The sequence below is a fragment of the Gossypium hirsutum genome, chromosome A13, assembly GCF_007990345.1.
Source record: "Gossypium hirsutum isolate 1008001.06 chromosome A13, Gossypium_hirsutum_v2.1, whole genome shotgun sequence".
Taxonomy (NCBI): Eukaryota; Viridiplantae; Streptophyta; class Magnoliopsida; order Malvales; family Malvaceae; genus Gossypium; species Gossypium hirsutum.
The window spans coordinates 108,780,726-108,799,105 of NC_053436.1; the positions used below are offsets into that span (position 1 = coordinate 108,780,726).

The 18,380-nt window shown below is 31.5% G+C and overlaps 1 protein-coding gene and 1 non-coding gene across 2 annotated transcripts; one reads left to right on the forward strand and one right to left on the reverse strand.

Moving 5' to 3' along the window:
• Nucleotides 1-5,723: 5,723 nt before the first annotated feature.
• On the reverse strand, nt 5,724-8,287 carry LOC107938601 (probable 2-oxoglutarate-dependent dioxygenase AOP1). The gene is made up of 3 exons (XM_016871822.2): nt 7,824-8,287; nt 6,997-7,315; nt 5,724-6,251 (listed from the first exon to the last, which is right to left on the reverse strand). Exons 1-3 carry the CDS (start codon nt 8,198-8,200, stop codon nt 5,964-5,966), a joined length of 984 nt encoding a protein of 327 aa, XP_016727311.1. The 5' UTR covers nt 8,201-8,287; the 3' UTR covers nt 5,724-5,963.
• Nucleotides 8,288-17,890: 9,603 nt separating this feature from the next.
• On the forward strand, nt 17,891-17,974 carry TRNAY-GUA (transfer RNA tyrosine (anticodon GUA)). The gene has a single exon. It is a non-coding gene; the product is annotated as a tRNA-Tyr (tRNA).
• The last annotated feature ends 406 nt before the right edge of the window (nt 17,975-18,380 follow it).

Here is an 18,380-nt window from a genome sequence, read left to right on the forward strand (position 1 = left end):
AACATCAAGATAGAAGCAAACTACCATGAACTTACCTTCAATTTTCTTCCCCAAGTGACCGAACATTCAAGAGCTTTCTCCTCTCCTTTCTCTTCTCTAACTTTCGGTTATGATGAACAAAGATGGACAAAACTTTGTTCTTTTCACCCCTTTTTCTTTTAATAAAATTTCAATCCATTTAATTCTTTAATACAAAAGACATGAAATGCCCATCATGGAACATTTACCTAAACCATTATCATGGAACATTTACCTAACCCATTATCATGGAATATTTACCTAATCCATTATCATGGAACATTTACCTAACCCATTATCAATTTGTACCATGAATTATAGATATCAAGTGCTCATATTGTCTACAACAACATATGGCTGGCCACTTCATGTAAAATGGGAGGTTTGCCATGCAAATCCTCCTATTTTGCACTACTATTTATTTGGCCACTACAAATTAGCCTATAGCATTTCCAAACATTTTCACATAGGTCCTATTTCATAATTTCACTCACAAATGACAAAATCAAAGCATGAAATTTTGCCAACATTCACAGAATTCTCGAAAATTGGGGCGTTACATATGTATAAATGTATAAAACATTTAAATGGAATATTATGCCAAATGTTTGAATAATATAACGTAAAGATGTTAAAACAATACATATTTTTATAAAATAAATAAAGTAATCTCGACACATAAAAGGCTTAAGTGAATTCTTTTAAAAATAAGCATTATGTAGATTATGGACTTAATTAAAATAAACTTAAAATAAAAAGGATAATCTGTAAATAAAATAAATTATTGGGGAGATGATAGGGGCCAACGTGCGACGCGTGCGAATTCATAGGGATCAGATCTGGAAATTTTCTAGGTCCCAAAACACTGCGTTAAGGCACAGACCCAATTGCAATGATATACAAATCTCAAGGAAAAAATAAAAGAAACAAAAAATACACAGAAGGCTCAATCAGATACCAGCGCGAAGGCGAGGGATCAAACGCGCAATTACCCCTCAAAGACCAAAACACGCGGATCCCCTGAGTATCGGGTCGGGTTGCACGGTTAAGGCTCATACGGCATCGTTTTGGAGCCACTGGAACAGGCCCTAAACGGTGCCGTTTTATGCTCTAGGTTAAGAAACCCTAAAACCTTTCATTTGGCCACTTAAAACATGTCAAAAACAACAACCTCTTTTTCCATTTATTCGGCCGAAACAAAAAATGTAGCCCCAGCCTCTCCGTTTCATCTCCTTCAGGAAAACGACAGCCTGCCGCTAGGAACGGCGACCGGCATTCGCAAGCCTCGAATATATTATTTTGTTGGCCTCAGATTTTCCCTTTTTAACTCCGATTTTAGCGAAGCAAAAGGGGATCGACGGCCTAATCACAAGGTATGACTTCTTTTTTTTTCTTATATTTTTGTTATGCTATAGTACATACAAAATATGAAAAGGGAACAGATTCAAAGAAAGAAAAGCAAGAACATTCGTAAATCACCTTTTGATTTTTGACTTTCCTTTTTGTATTTCAATATTCGTGTATTTTTTTTGTCCGTAAAAAAGTTACATTTTCTCTTTGGCTATATATAGCCGAATACCACATTCTCTGTTTTCTTCCTGTTTCTGCATTTAATCCTGTCTTTTCTTTGCAGGAGCAGTTGGCGGTGGAGCAGGTGGCCACCAGTGGCGGTGACAGAGTCTCGGGGCTAGGTTCGGTGCCTAAAGGCAATAGGGGCTAGGTTTTTCTTATTTTCTGAAATTATTAGGAATGGGCTAGGGTTTTATTCTTTTTTTTTGGGCTTTTAACCGGGTAGTGGGCTTGTTTTAATTTAGTTTGGTGTTGGGTTTAGGGGTTATAAACGGGTTTTGGGCCGGGCGAATTGGGCTTGTAACAAAACTATTTTTAAAAAAACTTTAAGAAGGGTTAATTTTGTCTGGTCTTATCGAATCTCAACTTCTTCAATGCCTCTCTTTTTTAAGTAACCTCATTCTAACCCACTGCGACTCCAGGGATATAGGAACTGTAGTTTCAATCTACTCCGCTACAACTTCAGGGAGATGAGATTCGTATCTTCAATCTGCTCCGCTGCAACTTAAGGGAGATACGATTTATAACTTGTAGATTTGGTCTATTCTACTGTAACTTCAAGGAAACACCAAGATTGAGTGACAATATCGTGATAGAATTCAAAAGACAAGGGAAAAAATAGAGACTTTGCAAATTGATAGGAAAGAAAACGTCAAATTTTTGGGGATTTTTGAAGGTGAGAGAAAAAGATAACAAACAAAAAAAAATAAAGAATATGCCAACATATCCCTAAATTTCTTCTCCCCGCTAACCACATAGAATTTTTGCTCAATTGAAACTCTAACAGGCACTCCTGACAAAAATTAACACCTTTGCTCACGCAAAAATTCGAACACAAAACTTCCAATACTCTTAACTCCTTACCACACAAACCAATAAACTCATTCTAATATAAATTAACCAACAATTTTAAAAAAACTCACTCAACGAGGATAAGGCTTGGATAAAAAATAACAAAGTTCTGTAAAAAGGATACTTGAACCTAAGACCTCACACACACACCCAAAACATTTAACCACTAAACCAAACAGATATTTGTATTAAAATCCACAAAAACATAAATAAATTATTTAAGGCATTACAACCGGGGGCCCTGCCAGCCCCATTGACTTCGTTCCTAATTGTAAAAGATTAATTTTATTTTAAAATCATTGCATTATTACCAATAAACAAGTAGGTGATGATATGATAATCTATACTTTTTTATATAAATTCAATTCATTGCATCATAGTAGATGATATGATATGATATTAAACAAGTAGGACAAAAAAAAATCTAGAACTCAATTCATTGGTTTTTTTTTTTTTAGTCTTTTAGATGGTTAGGAAAAACATGATATAAGTTGACATGTAATACCGTACAAAAGGAATTAATACACGATGTTCTTTCATAAATGTTGCACCTAAGCTGTTTAATCTATGTTTCTTACAAATAAAAAGTTAGTAATAAAATATTATAATAGATGGCAGTAGTTTTGAACTTTGAATTTGTTCTCCTATTAACTCCATTTTTTTACTAAAAGTTGACTAAATGTTCCTTTTATCCATATCTTTTTCATACATGTGATTCATTTACTAATATAAAATTAAGATCAGTTAAAAAATTAGGAAAATAAATCTCGTGTGTTAATATGATGGTTAAGATATTCATCACTCTAAGTATTATCTGAATTCGAGTCGTTGCTATTAAAACTTTTACTCTTTTCTTATAATTCACCCAAAAAAAGAAAATAATAATCAAAATTCAAACCAAACAATTTACATATGGCCAATATGAAAAATAAATAAATAGCTAATTTGCACTTAAATTCTTGTAAATAGCCCGGAATGACATACACAAATAGCGAAAGTCAACTAGGAAAAAAGACATATTATTTATTTAATGCTATTTGTTTTATGCAATGCAATGGAATAAAAAATTTCAACTAGGAGATTAGGATGTTAACATGTGTAATAAAATATAATAGTGTAAAATATTACTAAATTATTATTAAATTTATATTTTGATCACTCAATTTAAAAAAAATTATAAAATAGTTTTTAAATTATTTGAAAGTTTTCTTTTATTCACTTGGCTGTTAAATCGATGTTGTATGGCTCACACCGACTGCATCAATTGAAAACTCTTCTTTTCCTTCTTTTCTACAATTCAGTTTTTTTTCATAAAAGAACTTTAAACGTTATGAATCTGTAAACCAAGATCTAAAATTTACATCAATAAATATTTTATGAAAGTTATTCCAAACTCCTCATTTTCAGCTATGATTTGCCTTGGTTCTTCATCTAATCTTCCGGTCTCAAAACCCGAGCCTCAAGCTTCTATGCACCTATTTTAAATTCGAAAATATCTAAATTAAATTTAGTTATCTAAAAATGCATAAAATAAAGAAAAAATATTAAAAAGATAAATAAATGCAAATGAGATTCAAAATCAATTATTTTGTAATCTTAATTTTGGATCCAAAATTAATGATAACCGATCCAAAAGTAATTCCCAATATCTTATTTTGTAATCTATTGACTGAGGAAAAAAAAATTAGGGAAATATAAAATCAATTATTCCCAAAATTTAAGCTTGCTATTCCAAAATTTTTAAGGAATAGTAATGAATTACTATTCCCAATTTTTTTAAAAAAAATTGTTTATTATAAACCAAAATATTTATGTTCAATATTTACTTATCATGTATATAAACTTTATAATATTTGTTTCGTTTATTAATTTAAAAAATTGAATCAAGCAATCCCCAATTTTGTTCGTTCCGTACCGCAACTTTTACCCTTTTTATTCTTTTTAAATTCCATTAATATATATTTTAAAGATTTTTTTAAAGCAAGTGCAATTTTATATTTTCTAGGAATACAACTGAAAAATTGCTTTTCTTTTTTTTTTTAAACACTAGTTTTTTCAGGTGAAATTATTTTATAGATCATTCTTAATACATTATTTATGGTCCCTTTTTAATTTTTTTAATGTTATTTACACATAATTTTGGTAATTTTTTTACTTAGAATCTTGAACCTTGAATCCTGAATTCTAAATCCTAAATCTCAAATCTTGAACCTTAAACCTCAAATTTAAATATTGAACTCAAACCTTGAACCCCAAATACTAACCCTAAACTCAAACCCAAATTTTGATTCGGGTTTAGGGTAAAAAAATTATCAAAATTATGTATAAATAATATAGAAAATTTTACTGAAATATCATTAAATAATTAGAAAGTGACCATAAATGATATGATAGAAAAAATACATAAAATAATTTCTCATTATTCTGGGGTGTTACCACTTTTTTAAAGAAACACTATTACAAGTTATTTGAGAAACAGTCTATTTGGGTGTTTCCACTTTTTCCAAAAAACAGTATTGTAAATTATTTCGGAAACGCTTCACTTAGATGTTCCCACGTTTTTTTTAGGGAAATGTCACCATATATTATTCCAAAAACATTATATCTAGTTATTTTTCTTAGTTATTCTCACTTTTTTTACCCAAGCACTACCAACTATTATTACCAAATTTTACGAGAAAATCGCTAGCTTATCATTCCCAAATTTTTAGGGAAAAGCAAGACATGATGTTCCAAATTATTATAACTTGTTTATCTTAATTTTTTAGAGCAATTTGTGGTATTATTATTATTATTAATTTAAAGCTTGTTGTTTTAAAATTTTTAGAGAAACCTTCTAGCATACCATTTTCAATTTTTTAAGAGAAAAATTGTCATATTTTTCTATAATATACTTACTTTTATACATGAAATTTTCTGTTCTTTCTCTTCTCTTATCAAAACAAAAACTAATCAAGGGGGCGGTGGAAATTTAATATTTTTTTCTTTTTCTACATAACATGAATTTTAATTTTTACAAGTATATAATTGTTTTATTTACTTATTTATTTTTACTAAACCCTTCTTGCATAAGATCTTTTTGTTTAGAATAATTCTTTTTCTACATAATATTTTTTTATTGAGATAAATAATATTATATTTCAAGAAATTGTGCTACCAAAAATTCCTATTTAGTTTAGAATAGTTTTGGTTCAATATGAGACCAAAAATGGAATTAACCCAAAATGATGTAGGCAATTAAAGAAAGTCAGCTAGAAGATTTTCATACAAGCAACAGTTTTTTGGACTCTTTAATTATTATTTATTTATTTAAAAGTTAAAAAGACAAATCAGCGAACTCAATTACACAATAAATTTAGTAACCTTTAGCAAATCACATAAATAACCGTAACATAGTAATACAATACGAGAGTGCAGATCATCTGGATACAATCACACAATTATAAATAACCATAACATAGTAATACAGTACCAGAATGCAGATCTTGAGTATAGGACTCAATTTATTATTTGTAACTGGGATTTTACTTTTCCATGTGGGCATTGGAAACTGGTGGTGAGAGGGCAGCAAAGTCATAGAGCAGCTGGCCATTATCAATGTGCCTTGCTGGGTTTGAAAAGGCAAAAAAGAAGAATTTCATGAAATCAAAGTCCTTGAAAAGTTGAGGATGTTCCTTATCTATAAACTCTTTGGGTGTCTTGATTATGGTACCCTCATTTGGCATGATAAAAGCTGCTATAGAAAAACGATCTTTATTTCCACTCATCATCACTCTGTGATTCGTTGATTTCAATCTCCCATTACTCCATGCCTTCAATTTTCAAAATCAATATCGATAAGTATTCACATCTATATTATAAGCATGGTAAACAAGTTATTCAAAATTTGAACTTGAAATTTAATATAAAAACGTCAATAAATATTTTATGGTAATTGTTGACATCACTTTGACTTATGATTTCTTGCTTGGGTTGTTGTTATTTTATGGATTCGTGGCAATGTTTATGGATTTATGCGGGGCTAATGAGGTGTGTTTTGGTATGATGGGGACTTGGGGTCTACCATTGCGGCCTAAGTTTTCCTTTTTTGGAGTCTTGTTACCCTTATTTTGGTGTTTGATTTGGTTGCATGATTTGGAGTCTTGTACTCTTTTTTTACACAATATTTAGAATTATTTATAGTTATTTCTCAATACATAAATAAAAGGATAATAGTTTTAACGCACAAACAACCAAAAAAACAAAGTCAATGATTGTGAAAAGTGAATTCTTTTCGACTAAATAGTTAAAGAAAATATTAAGGAAAAGGGAAAGCTCAAGAATATATAATGGTTTTTGAGGAAAAATAGTAACAATCAAATTCATTAAAAGAATATATATTTTTTCAAAATCTCAAACAACACAAAAAAAACTAAAAAATAATTAAGTTTTATGATTTTTTATGTAATTCATATTTTAACAATTTGTACTTATATTTTATATTTTATTAATAAAGATGAGGCAAATTAATGTTTTAATAAATTAAAATTTGAATATTAACCATATATATAAACATACCTTGAGAGGATCTCCAACCATGAAGACAAAAGAAGAAGGAGATAAATTAGTCAGTCTGATCCATCGACCATCATTGACCTCAATTTCCAATCCTGGAATTTGATCTTCACAAATTATTGTGCTGACCGGTTTATCAGTATGAGGAAAGAGTCCTATCTCATACTCCCCCGGTGGAGGAGTCATGTATTTCATCATCCGCATTGACGTTGTGTAGTTTATCTTCAGTGAGTCCTCTGCTAATCCATAACTATCAATTATCATTAACAAGATTAACTTGTTTAGCACCTCCAATTGTGTTCCAATGGTATGTATAGTGTCACTGGTACAAAAGATCAAATAGTGAACATGTTTTGTTAGATTCGGGATTTTGTAATGTTCCAAATTTATAATTCTAATTATTTTATGAATTCAGAATACAAATAGGTTATGTGAAAAAATTTATAATTCTATCCAAATATGTTATGTGAAAAAGATAATAACATGCAAACCCATGATTTTTTATTTTTTTTAAGTTGTTGGTGTTAAGGGTTATTCAAATATCAAATACCATAATAGAGTAAGAGTCAGAGTCAAAGCCAGACTTGACATTAAGTCTTTAGTCACTCTATTCTGATTTAGTTGACAGCCTAAAATTTAACCTGGTTATTCATATAATATCAATACATATAATCTATTAGCGTTTCCTAGACATCTATTTTAATAAATAAAAATAGATATGTAAATTTAACTACAAAAAGCAAATAACTCAGAACTCACTCAACTTAAACTAGAAATTATTAAAACCAAGCCAACCTGTGAAATTAGAAAAGTCAAAGAATTGTTGTTACCAAAAGCGTGGGTGACCTTCGGGCCACATAAGTTGAGCAAAGTTTTTAACAGAATCATAGTTGGAGACATCTCCAAGTCCAAAGCCTTCATACAACAAAGAAACTTGAGCGCATGGTCCAACCCAGCCATGGTAAGGCAGGGGACTAGTGTTCTTTTGTTTCCTCTCCACTGGGACCTCAACTAGTTCTTTCATCAACCTAAACATCTCCTCTCGAACTTCCGTCGAAATCGTGTCATATACCACCTCAAAACAACCGAAAATCTCACAAGCCTCTCGAACTTTCTTGCACAATCGGTACCACCCATTGGTTCCTCGCTCCAAATCCGACGAACGGAACTCAATGACTGGAAACTCAATCTTAGCGTCAACACTCATGTTGGTAACCTTTTTTAATACTCTAAGGAAATGTTTCCTTGAACTAAATGATTCTGTAAATTAACTTGGTTCTCTTTACATAGGGATTTAGGTCTATCTATAGCCTGTAAATTAACATCTCTTTCAACTTCCCAATTTTTTTAATTTGATTATCCGAGCATAGCACATGAAGTGGTTGAATAATAAAAACAAAAGGAAAACAAATATAAGGAAGAAGCAGATCAAGTGGTTGATTATTCAAATTACATCAATTAAAAAATTACTTGATTATATAATAATGCAAAACTTGAGTATGAACTGCTTAATGAGAGTTCGGCCGGCTGAGTTCACAAATATAAAAAGCATAAATTCTTAACACTAGTTTGGTTCACTGTAATAAAATAGAATTATAATGAAATAGAGTTATAATCAGTAATTTAACTTTTTAGTTGAATAGAATAGAATAGACTATAATAGTATTATTATGTTTGATTAAATAGAATGATGTTGTTATAGCGGAAGAAAAAAATTTGAAATGACCGAATACCCTTAGCAGATTTTTTTTAGGTAAATATTATTGTTATTGTTATTAAATTTTAATAATATTATTATTAAATATAATTTAATAATTTTTTAATATAATTTTTTATATTAAATTATATTTAAATATTTAAATATTTTATTTTTATATTTTTTAAGTCCACGTTTTAAAAGATTAATTTGAAAATTAAAATTTTTTATTTAATGTTGTATGAAATAATTATTCTTTGGTAATACCAAAAAATAACTATTAAAAAAATAAATAATAGAAATAAAATAATTATTTTATTAAATAAATATTACGTTTAATCAAATAAATAAATAATTTACGAGAATATTATCTAAGTACTTTTGTACGCAGCTCATAATAGACAATTATATGCACGGTTTCTAAATTCCATCGTAGTGACTATGGTACGTAAGTTTTATATTAACACTTGAAGCGGTTGAATAGTCAAAATTTTGTTTTTGCATGAGATTACGTATTGAGAGGTGCACTGCAGCGGTCAAAGGTATTACGTTTTACAAGAGGGACACATAGCGGCAGTGCTAGTGGGGGATAGATACGAACTTGGCCCCTCAAAACGGAAAAGTATTAAGGAGCAGAAATCTTTTACTTCGTCGGTGTTCCCTAAACCTTTGATTTTCCTCACATGAGTAGAATTTGTTGGAAAAGAAATCATGACTATTCATATTCACTAATTTCAACAAAGACATTTTAAAATATTTGATTTTATGAAAAAAAAATATTAGAGTTTATTTCTCATGAATATAACAACGTGTAATGAACGTGTGCACTGGTGAAAACAAAATTCAAAGGATAAATATTTTATAAATAAATTTTTATTTAATTTTAATTATATATACAAAATTTGAATTATAGTTTATATATATATGTATAAAATTTTAATTTAATTTTAATTATATATAGTTAAATAAATGAATATATATTTATTTTTATATTAAATTAATATAATTATTAAGGTATGCAATATATCAATATAAAATAATATTATTTATAAATTATAAATATTAAATCAAATAAATATTATTTTTACTTGCGTAACGTGTCCATTCACCTTTAATAAAGAAATTCTTGACGCAATCAATGACAATTAGTGTGCACTAATTTAATCTAATTATATGACAATTATCAACAGACAAAAAAAAATGTTAGTTTTGATTGCCTATCCTCCCCTCTCCGTACTTATTGGCAATTATATTTGGCAACATACATATCAACACATGCATGTGAAAAACATATACAATCCGTGCTCTCTATATATAACATCTACTCTCTATAATAGTTTTTTGTTATAGCATCTAGATTTCTTGCAAAGCCGATATTTTATATTTTATTATAACAATAACAACCATAATTATAAAATATATTTCTTAATAAATTAGTTCTTTATAACAGTGTCCTAAATTTAAAATGAAATTATAGTTATTTCTCTATAACAGATAAACAGATAAAAAATAAAATTTTAATAGACAAATAAATCTATTATAAAGAGGGACGAGTATACTAAGGCTTTGTTTGGGGCGGCGGTGCGGTGCGGTGCGTTTAGCTTACTTTTTGTTTTACGCTACAGTATCGTTACATTATCTAATCTCACCGCCACCACTGTTTTTACACTAACCGTAAGTAAACGCATCGCCCATCCAAACTCATCCTAATATTACTTAGTATTTGCATAGCTTTACATGCCAATCCACAGTCAATGAAAAAGTTCTAAACTGGATCAAATTATGTGTGGCAGTAACATTTATCAAGTGACGGGAATAACAGAATTAGTTCTTGCTTGCATAGCCTTACTTATAAATTCAGCCTTAGTGAAAAGCTTCATGACTTGATCAACAACAATTAGTTTATGAAAATTGATTTCAATGGAGGTAGGTCCATGTTTTGTGATATTTATAACAAACAAAAATTTGAGCCTCCAATTTTGATTAAACCAACGTATGAAATTTGTTGCCACACTCATTGAAATTAATGCCGACATTTGTCGAAACATGTGCATTGTGGTGACTTTTTTGGCTGTGTCAAGGATTCACGGCAACTTTTACCTTTTTTTTTCCTTCAAATTCTTAAATTCCGTCAAATATATATTTTAAAGATTTTTTTAAAGTAAGTGCAATTTTATAGCTGGGTGTTTTCAAATTTTTTTTAGAAATATTATTTCAGGTTTTTCGTGAAACGTTTTATTTGAGTGATTTCAATTTTATATCTCTTCTAAAGCAATAATTATTATTTATAATAGTTGTTGTTTAGAATAACTGTTATTTGAGATAGTTATTGTAATAGTTAATTTTGGCCCAGATAACTAAATCTCAAATAAACAAATTTAAAAGTCTAAATAATAAAAATCCATTAGAAAATTAAAACCAAACTCAAATTAAACCTAGCTCATTACTCAGTTACAAGCCCAAAACAGATTTAACCCTAACCCAACAACATTTCCAAAAAAATGGAACCCTAGTCGCTCCTCCCTCTGTCCCCAAGCTTCAGCCGCCGCATGCCACCATTGTCTGCTACCTCCACGCGCGTTGCATGCCTCTGACACCTGTGTAGCGATGTAAAATTTTTGTTTTGGTCGCTAGTTGAGGCGATTTATTGAAAATTTAAAAATCGACTTTTGATTTTATTTAAAAAAGGGGAGTCACCACCGATCCTTTTTCCTAGGTGTGATCAGACACCTAATAAATCCTCTTTACAAGAAAATTTATTTTTTTAAACCAAAAGAAGGCCGAGTTTAGGTTTACGTCAAAAGCCAGAGAAAAAATAGGGTTCGGGAGTCGGTTACGCACGAGGAAGGTATTAGCACCCTCGCGACGCCTAAAATTGGTACCTTTATTAAACAACGTGTTGTCTTGATTTTCAAAAGTACGAATTCAATTTGACATTTAATCGTGATTCAATTGAAAAATAAGAATTTTTAGTTTTCGATATTTTTTGAAGGGTGTTCCGTCTTTAACACGAGCCGACGAATTTCACCCAACATAGCGATGAAATCGATGGCTTAATGTTAAATCGGTACATTGTCTTATTTATTAAAAAAAAGAACATGAATAAAAATCTTTAAAGCGGTGAACAGCGAGATGATACAAAAATGGGAGGTAACAAAACATAACAAAGTTAGAAATACGTCGAAACAAATAATAACTACGATAACAATATTAAAACAATAACAACGTATGCGATATTAAACATGATGACAATATTACTAAACACGAAATAAGAACGAACATATATATAAACATATAAAAATAATAAGTAAGGTGACGTAAACTTAATATTAAAAAAACTATACTAATAATGCTAGGTATATATATTAAAATATATGTAATAATACAAATGAAAAGTGTATACATAATAATAATATTAAAGCATATACATAATAGATGTATATATAATATATATAAAAATGAACATATACAATACATTAGAAATAATAAAAAACATAAGAAAGAAAATACATATTAATAATAAATATGTACATATATATATATTAAAGATATATACATATATAATAGACATATATTAATAATGATAATAATAATAGTAATAATAAAAGATGTATGTACACCAAATAATACATAATAATATTAAAATAAAATAATAAATGACAATAGTGAAAATAATAAGTATAATAATCAATATAATGATATATGAGAATAATACTATATAAAAAGTATATAGATATACGTATAACAAAATATATGTACTAATATCAATAATAAATATAATAAGAATAAAAATAAATATAATAATAATATACACATAATATGGTATTAAAATATATATATAATAGTATTTAAGAATATATACGCAATATATATGCTAGGAATAGTAATAATAGTGAAAACCATTAATAATGATACATAAATAGATATAAAGTAACAGTATATACATACATTGGCAATAAAATAAACTATAATACAATACATAAGTATGTACATATATAAATAGTAATGGTATTAGAAGTATCTAATATATAGTATTAGAAATATATATATAAAACAACATAAAAGACATATAACTAATGACATTAAAATATATACATAATAATATATATATAAAATATTAGGAGACATATGTACCTAACATATATAAAAATATATATAATATAGTATTAAAATATACACATAATATATGCTTATTAGAGATAAATATAATGTTACAAGACAATTATTGATAATACTACATAAATATATACACATATATACATTAAATATATACATATATAATAACATTATACACTAATATTAATAATAATAATAATCAATTAATTTTAATCATAAAATAGTAAGAATAACTAAAAAGGGGTTAAATTAAACTAAGGCAAAAGTTTAGGGCCAATTTAAAATAAAAATAAGGAAGAGGACCAAATAGAACGCGCGAATGAAATGGAGGGATCGGTTGTGCAAATATGCCTTATCCCTGAAACGACGTCGCTCCAATATCCCTTCCCCAAATGGTCAAAGGACCAAATTGAAGCGGAGTTAAAATTAAAAGACAGAATTAAAAAACAGGAAATGACTAGATTAAAACATAATAAAAATGCGGAAGGGCCGCATGCGCAATTACCCCAATAACAAAAAACGCGCGGATCCTTCTAGTGGGTCAGGTCACCTGCGTGGGTTTGGCGTGAAACGACGCCGTTTAAGCGTCTATCCCTTGGGCACAAAACGGTGCCGTTTTGCCATGCTATAAAGTCAAGTTTTTTTGAAAAAAATTCATTTCCTTCCTTTCTTAGAAAAAAACTGAAACCCTCCTTTAAAAATCCTCTCAAGCCTTCACCCCCTCTAGTGGAATCCCGGTCACCGGGCCACCGCCGTTCGTTGCGCCGTCGCCGTCGCCGGTTTTTTTATTTGTTTTTTATGTGTTTATAATATATATATATATATGAGATTAAATAGATTCAAAATAAAAAATAGATAAAAAAATGATAAAATTACTTTTAGCTTTTAGATTTTGATCCTTGGTATTTCAGTTTCTCGATTTTTGGCTTATTCTGCTTGAATGTCCGTCCTTATTTCAATGGGAAAAGGAAAAAAAATCATCCCTTTTACAAACTGATTTCTAGGCTTATATAGATCTATTTTTTACAAGCTTTCAATATTTTATGCATAATGTCTTTTCTTTTGCAGGTGAACGGCGGTGCTGCAGAGCTGGTGGTTCAGAGGGCAGTTGGCCGACTTTGGCAGAGGCAAGTGGGGAGAGGGTGGCTAGGGTTTCAGCTTTTTTGAAACCCTAGTTTGACTAATAGGGTACTTAGGCTTGGGCTAGGTAATTAGGTTTAAATGGGTTTGTTGTTTGGGCTTAAAATGTTGTAAACGGGTTTGGGTTTTGTGGGTTTAATTGTAATGGGTTGGTAGTTTAGGGGTGTTGGCTAAGGTGGGTCAAATTTGTAAAAGGGTTTGAAATTTGGCCAAAATTGGCCTACAACAACTGCCCCTCTTTGCCCATTGTCGTGTAACGAGAATAGAGCAAAGACATAAAGAAAGACCAATTTTGCCTGGTTTTGCCGAGTATTGACTTCTTTGATGCTTCTCTTCTTTAGGTAGCCTCATTCTAGTGCACTGTGTCTTATAGCTTTGATCTATCTCACCGCAACTTTAGAGATTTGACTTGTAGTTTTCAATCTGATGCAATGTAACTTCATGGATATGAGATTTATGGCTTCAGTCTTCTCTTAAGATTTACAACTTCAATTTGCTCTTCTACCGCTTCAATGGGATAAGATTTGTGGTCTCTTCTTCTGTAACTTCAAAAAGGTAAGATCTGATATCCTCGATCAGCTCCGCTGCAACTTTAGAAAGATAAGACTTGCAACTTCAATCTGTTCCACTGCAACTTCAAGGAGACAAAATCTGGTGTCTTTAATTAGCTCCAATCTTTATTCTTTACTCGGCATGTGATCCTAAGCTCAACTCATTTCTCGAAATATGAATTGACTCTTTAAAAACAGATATTAAAAACAGAAATTGAAGATAGCTCAGCACGTGAACCAATGCTCAACTCACCTCTCACAATATGAGTTGGTTTTTGAAACTTAATTTAAAAATCAGATTTTGAAAATACCTCGACATGTGACCCGAGGCTCAACTCACCTCTCGCAATATGAGTTGATTTTTGAAAAATATAAATTGAAAAAACAGAAATTGAAAATACCTCAGCGTGTCCTGAGGCTCAATTCACCTCTCGCGATATGAGTTGATTTTTTGAAAAGCAGAAATTGAAAAGTAGAAATTGAAAATACCTCAGCGTGCCCTGAGGCTCAACTCACCTCTCGCAATATGAGTTGATTTTTGACAAACAAAAATTGAAATTACCTCAGCGTGTCCCAAGGCTCAACTCACTTCTCGCAATATGAGTTGATCTTTTTGAAACATAAATTGAAAATACCTCAGCGTGTCCCGAGGCTCAACTCACCTCTCGCAATATGAGTTAATTTTTTTGAAACATAAATTGAAAATACCTCAGCGTGTCCCGAGACTCAACTCACCTCTCTCAATATGAGTTGATTTTTGACAAACAGAAATTGAAATTACCTCAGCGTATCCCAAGGCTCAACTCACTTCTCGCAATATGAGTTGATTTTTTTGAAACATAAATTGAAAATACCTCAGCGTGTCCCGAGGCTCAACTCACCTCTCGCAATATGAGTTGATTTTTTTTAAACATAAATTGAAAATACCTCAGCGTGTCCCGAGGCTCAACTCACCTCTCGCAATATGAGTTGATTTTTTTGAAACATAAATTGAAAATACCTCAGCGTGTCCCGAGGCTCATCTCACCTCTCGCAATATGAGTTCATTTTTTTGAAACATAAATTGAAAAACAAAAATTGAAAATACCTCAGCGTGTCCCAAGGCTCAATTCACCTCTCGCAATATGAGTTGATTTTTGGAAATAGAAATAAAAACATCAAAATACCAAAAGATGTCATCTGGTGGAACTCAGGTGTCTTTTCCTTTGATTCAGTACAGCTATCATCACATCGTCTTGCCCTACTGGAGTACCTGTATATGTCATGCATGATGTTATCATGATATGCACATGTTTGTCTTAAATGTCTTTATGCCTACATGATTTTGCTATGCGCCTCAAGCATGTTTGTCGTATGTCCTTTTTCGTCACGATTTTTGTGACGATCTGCATTCATTACTTCAGCTCTTGACTTTCTCTTTAGGCCCTGTACCCGTCCTCAAGTTTTACAAGTAACCTGCATTTCTCAGATTCTCATCTAGGTAATGCTTAACATTTCTTTTGTTTAAAGTATGTCATTTCACTATTTATCATGTAAATAAACCACATAATGAGATGCATGAAAATGGTCAGGTAGGGACAAAAGGGGTACCTTATATTTATTTATTTCAAATGTAGCAAACAAAGAAGGTTAACCAACGATAGTAAAAAAAAAGTGTCATAAAGAGAAAAGGGATCGCATTCAACGGATACAAATACTTTAGATATTCAACACATGAACTCTTCCACGTTCCTCAATCAAGAATCTTTTCGAGCATGGCTTCTTACGTAGAAGATTTCGAGCTACTGAAACTGCTTCAAATACTGTAGTCTTACTGCCTGACCCACCGTTCAAAACACCTTGCTTTTTAAGCCCAGTGTTTACTTCATTACTCATATGATACCCAATCATATGGTATCTAAGCTAAAAAATTCTATGACATATAACTATTGCATTGAAAGAGGGGGGAGGGGCTAACCAGAAATAGGGGACCGAAGAAAATACTTCTTCTTCCCTCTTTTCGGAGGAAGAGGTGGATCCGAGCAAAATCGACGAAAATACGCAGGATGCCCGTGACGTGTACGTATAGGATGAACCAAATCCTCATTGAATTTTATTTTTCAATTAAAAGGGGCTCGGACATGTTCTGCAGTACCCCCTGTAAATACTCCGCCGGTATGAAAAGTTTTTAATGTTAGTTGCGTTCCCAGTTCTCTAATGGATTGCCCCGCAATAATACCTACAGCTTCCAATTCATGGGGCGGTTGGAGTATTACAGGGGGGACTATAACAAATCCGGGTATTTGGAGGTGTTTTTTGGTTTTGGGCGTAGCATATATCTGTCAAGTGGTTCAAATTCAAGATCCTTCAATGCAATAGTTATATGACCCTTGATCGTGAAATATCGATTGCTTGTTGAACCCTGTGAATTGCGTGAAAGTAGCCTTTCCCCCGGGCAAGATGCCTAATATTTACAACGCCCTAGTAGTTAAGGGTTAAGATACCGCCGGTCAACAAATTAATGTAACTTGTGAGGTACAGCAATTATTAGGAAATAATCGAGTTAGAGCTGTATCAATTTATGCCTAATTGCTCCGCATATAGTTTCTCTAACTATATTTTCCAAACGAACCAGAGCCAATCTGAATCAAGTATCCACTTCAAAGGAAACCTGTCTAAAATTACCTATAGGTGGGAGGGGTCGAGTCATCGATGTGAGATGGGTCCAGAAAAAAGGGGGTTCAAGTTATAATCCGGAAACGATTGGAAAGAAAAAAAAAGGGCGAACTCCACTTTCGTTTTAAAGAGACATACTATAAAAATAGACCGGTTTATGAAACTTCTTATCTGGATGGGAATCAAGAAAGTTCGAAGTTAGAAATATTAAAAAAAAGAAGATAAATATTTATTATGGATTGAAAAACCTCTTGTGAGACCGAAACATGCCACTGAAAGACTCTACTGAGACAAAGATGGGCTGTCAAGAACGTAGAAAAGGTAGGATGGGCGGTTGGTTAGATCTAGTATGGATCGTACATGGACAGTAGTTGGAGTCGGCGGCTCCCCTAGGTTCCCCCATCTGGGATCCCTGGGGAAGAGGATCAAGTTGGCCCTTGCGAACAGCTTGATGCACTATCTCCCTTCAACCCTTTGAGCGAAATGCGGCAAAAGGAAGGAAAATCCATGGACTAACCCCATCGTCTCCACCCCGTAGGAACTACGAGATCACCCCAAGGACGCCTTCGGTATCCAGGGGATAGTATGGTCTTGGTCAGGCAAGTATGCCCCCATCGTCTAGCGGTTCAGGACACCTCTCTTTCAAGGAGGCAGCGGGGATTCAACTTCCCCTGGGGGTAGGGTACTACGAAAGGAAGTTGATCATGGATTATCAATAAACCTAGAATTAATTCTTCCTGGGTCGATGCCCGAGCGGTTAATGGGGACGGACTGTAAATTCGTTGGCAATATGTCTACGCTGGTTCAAATCCAGCTCGGCCCAATAATTCGCTGATCCGCCATAAGCTAAAATGCCCATTTTTTGTATTTTGTTTTCCTGAAAAGCCAAACAAAAAAATTAGGGAAGAATAAAAAAAGTCCAATTTTGTGATATATCCATCCCTACCGCTATTTTTTTTTTATTTTGTTCTATTTATTTAGTTGTTCCCATAAATTATGACCTTGATAACGCTCTAGATTCATATCAGGATCATTAAATAGAAAGTTTAATAAAAAGAAAAAGAGTAAAGTAAACAAAAAAGAAGACTCTTTTTTGTTTTCATTTTCAAATTGATTATTGATAGATTTATTTGGCAATAACGAAAAGATTTCTAGTAACTAGTAATCCGCGTCGCTCTCACTCAAAGTGCATACCCGTATGGATATCAATATATCACTCGCACCTTTGT

Coding starts and splice junctions, on each gene's coding strand:
- LOC107938601 (XM_016871822.2), bottom strand. CDS start 8,200: ATGAGTGTTGACGCTAAGATTGAGTTTCCAGTCATTGAGTTCCGTTCG. Junction 7,316..7,823: donor GAAGGTCACCCACGCTTTTG/GTAACAACAATT, acceptor CTTTTGTACCAG/TGACACTATACATACCATTG. Junction 6,252..6,996: donor TGGTTGGAGATCCTCTCAAG/GTATGTTTATAT, acceptor TGAAAATTGAAG/GCATGGAGTAATGGGAGATT.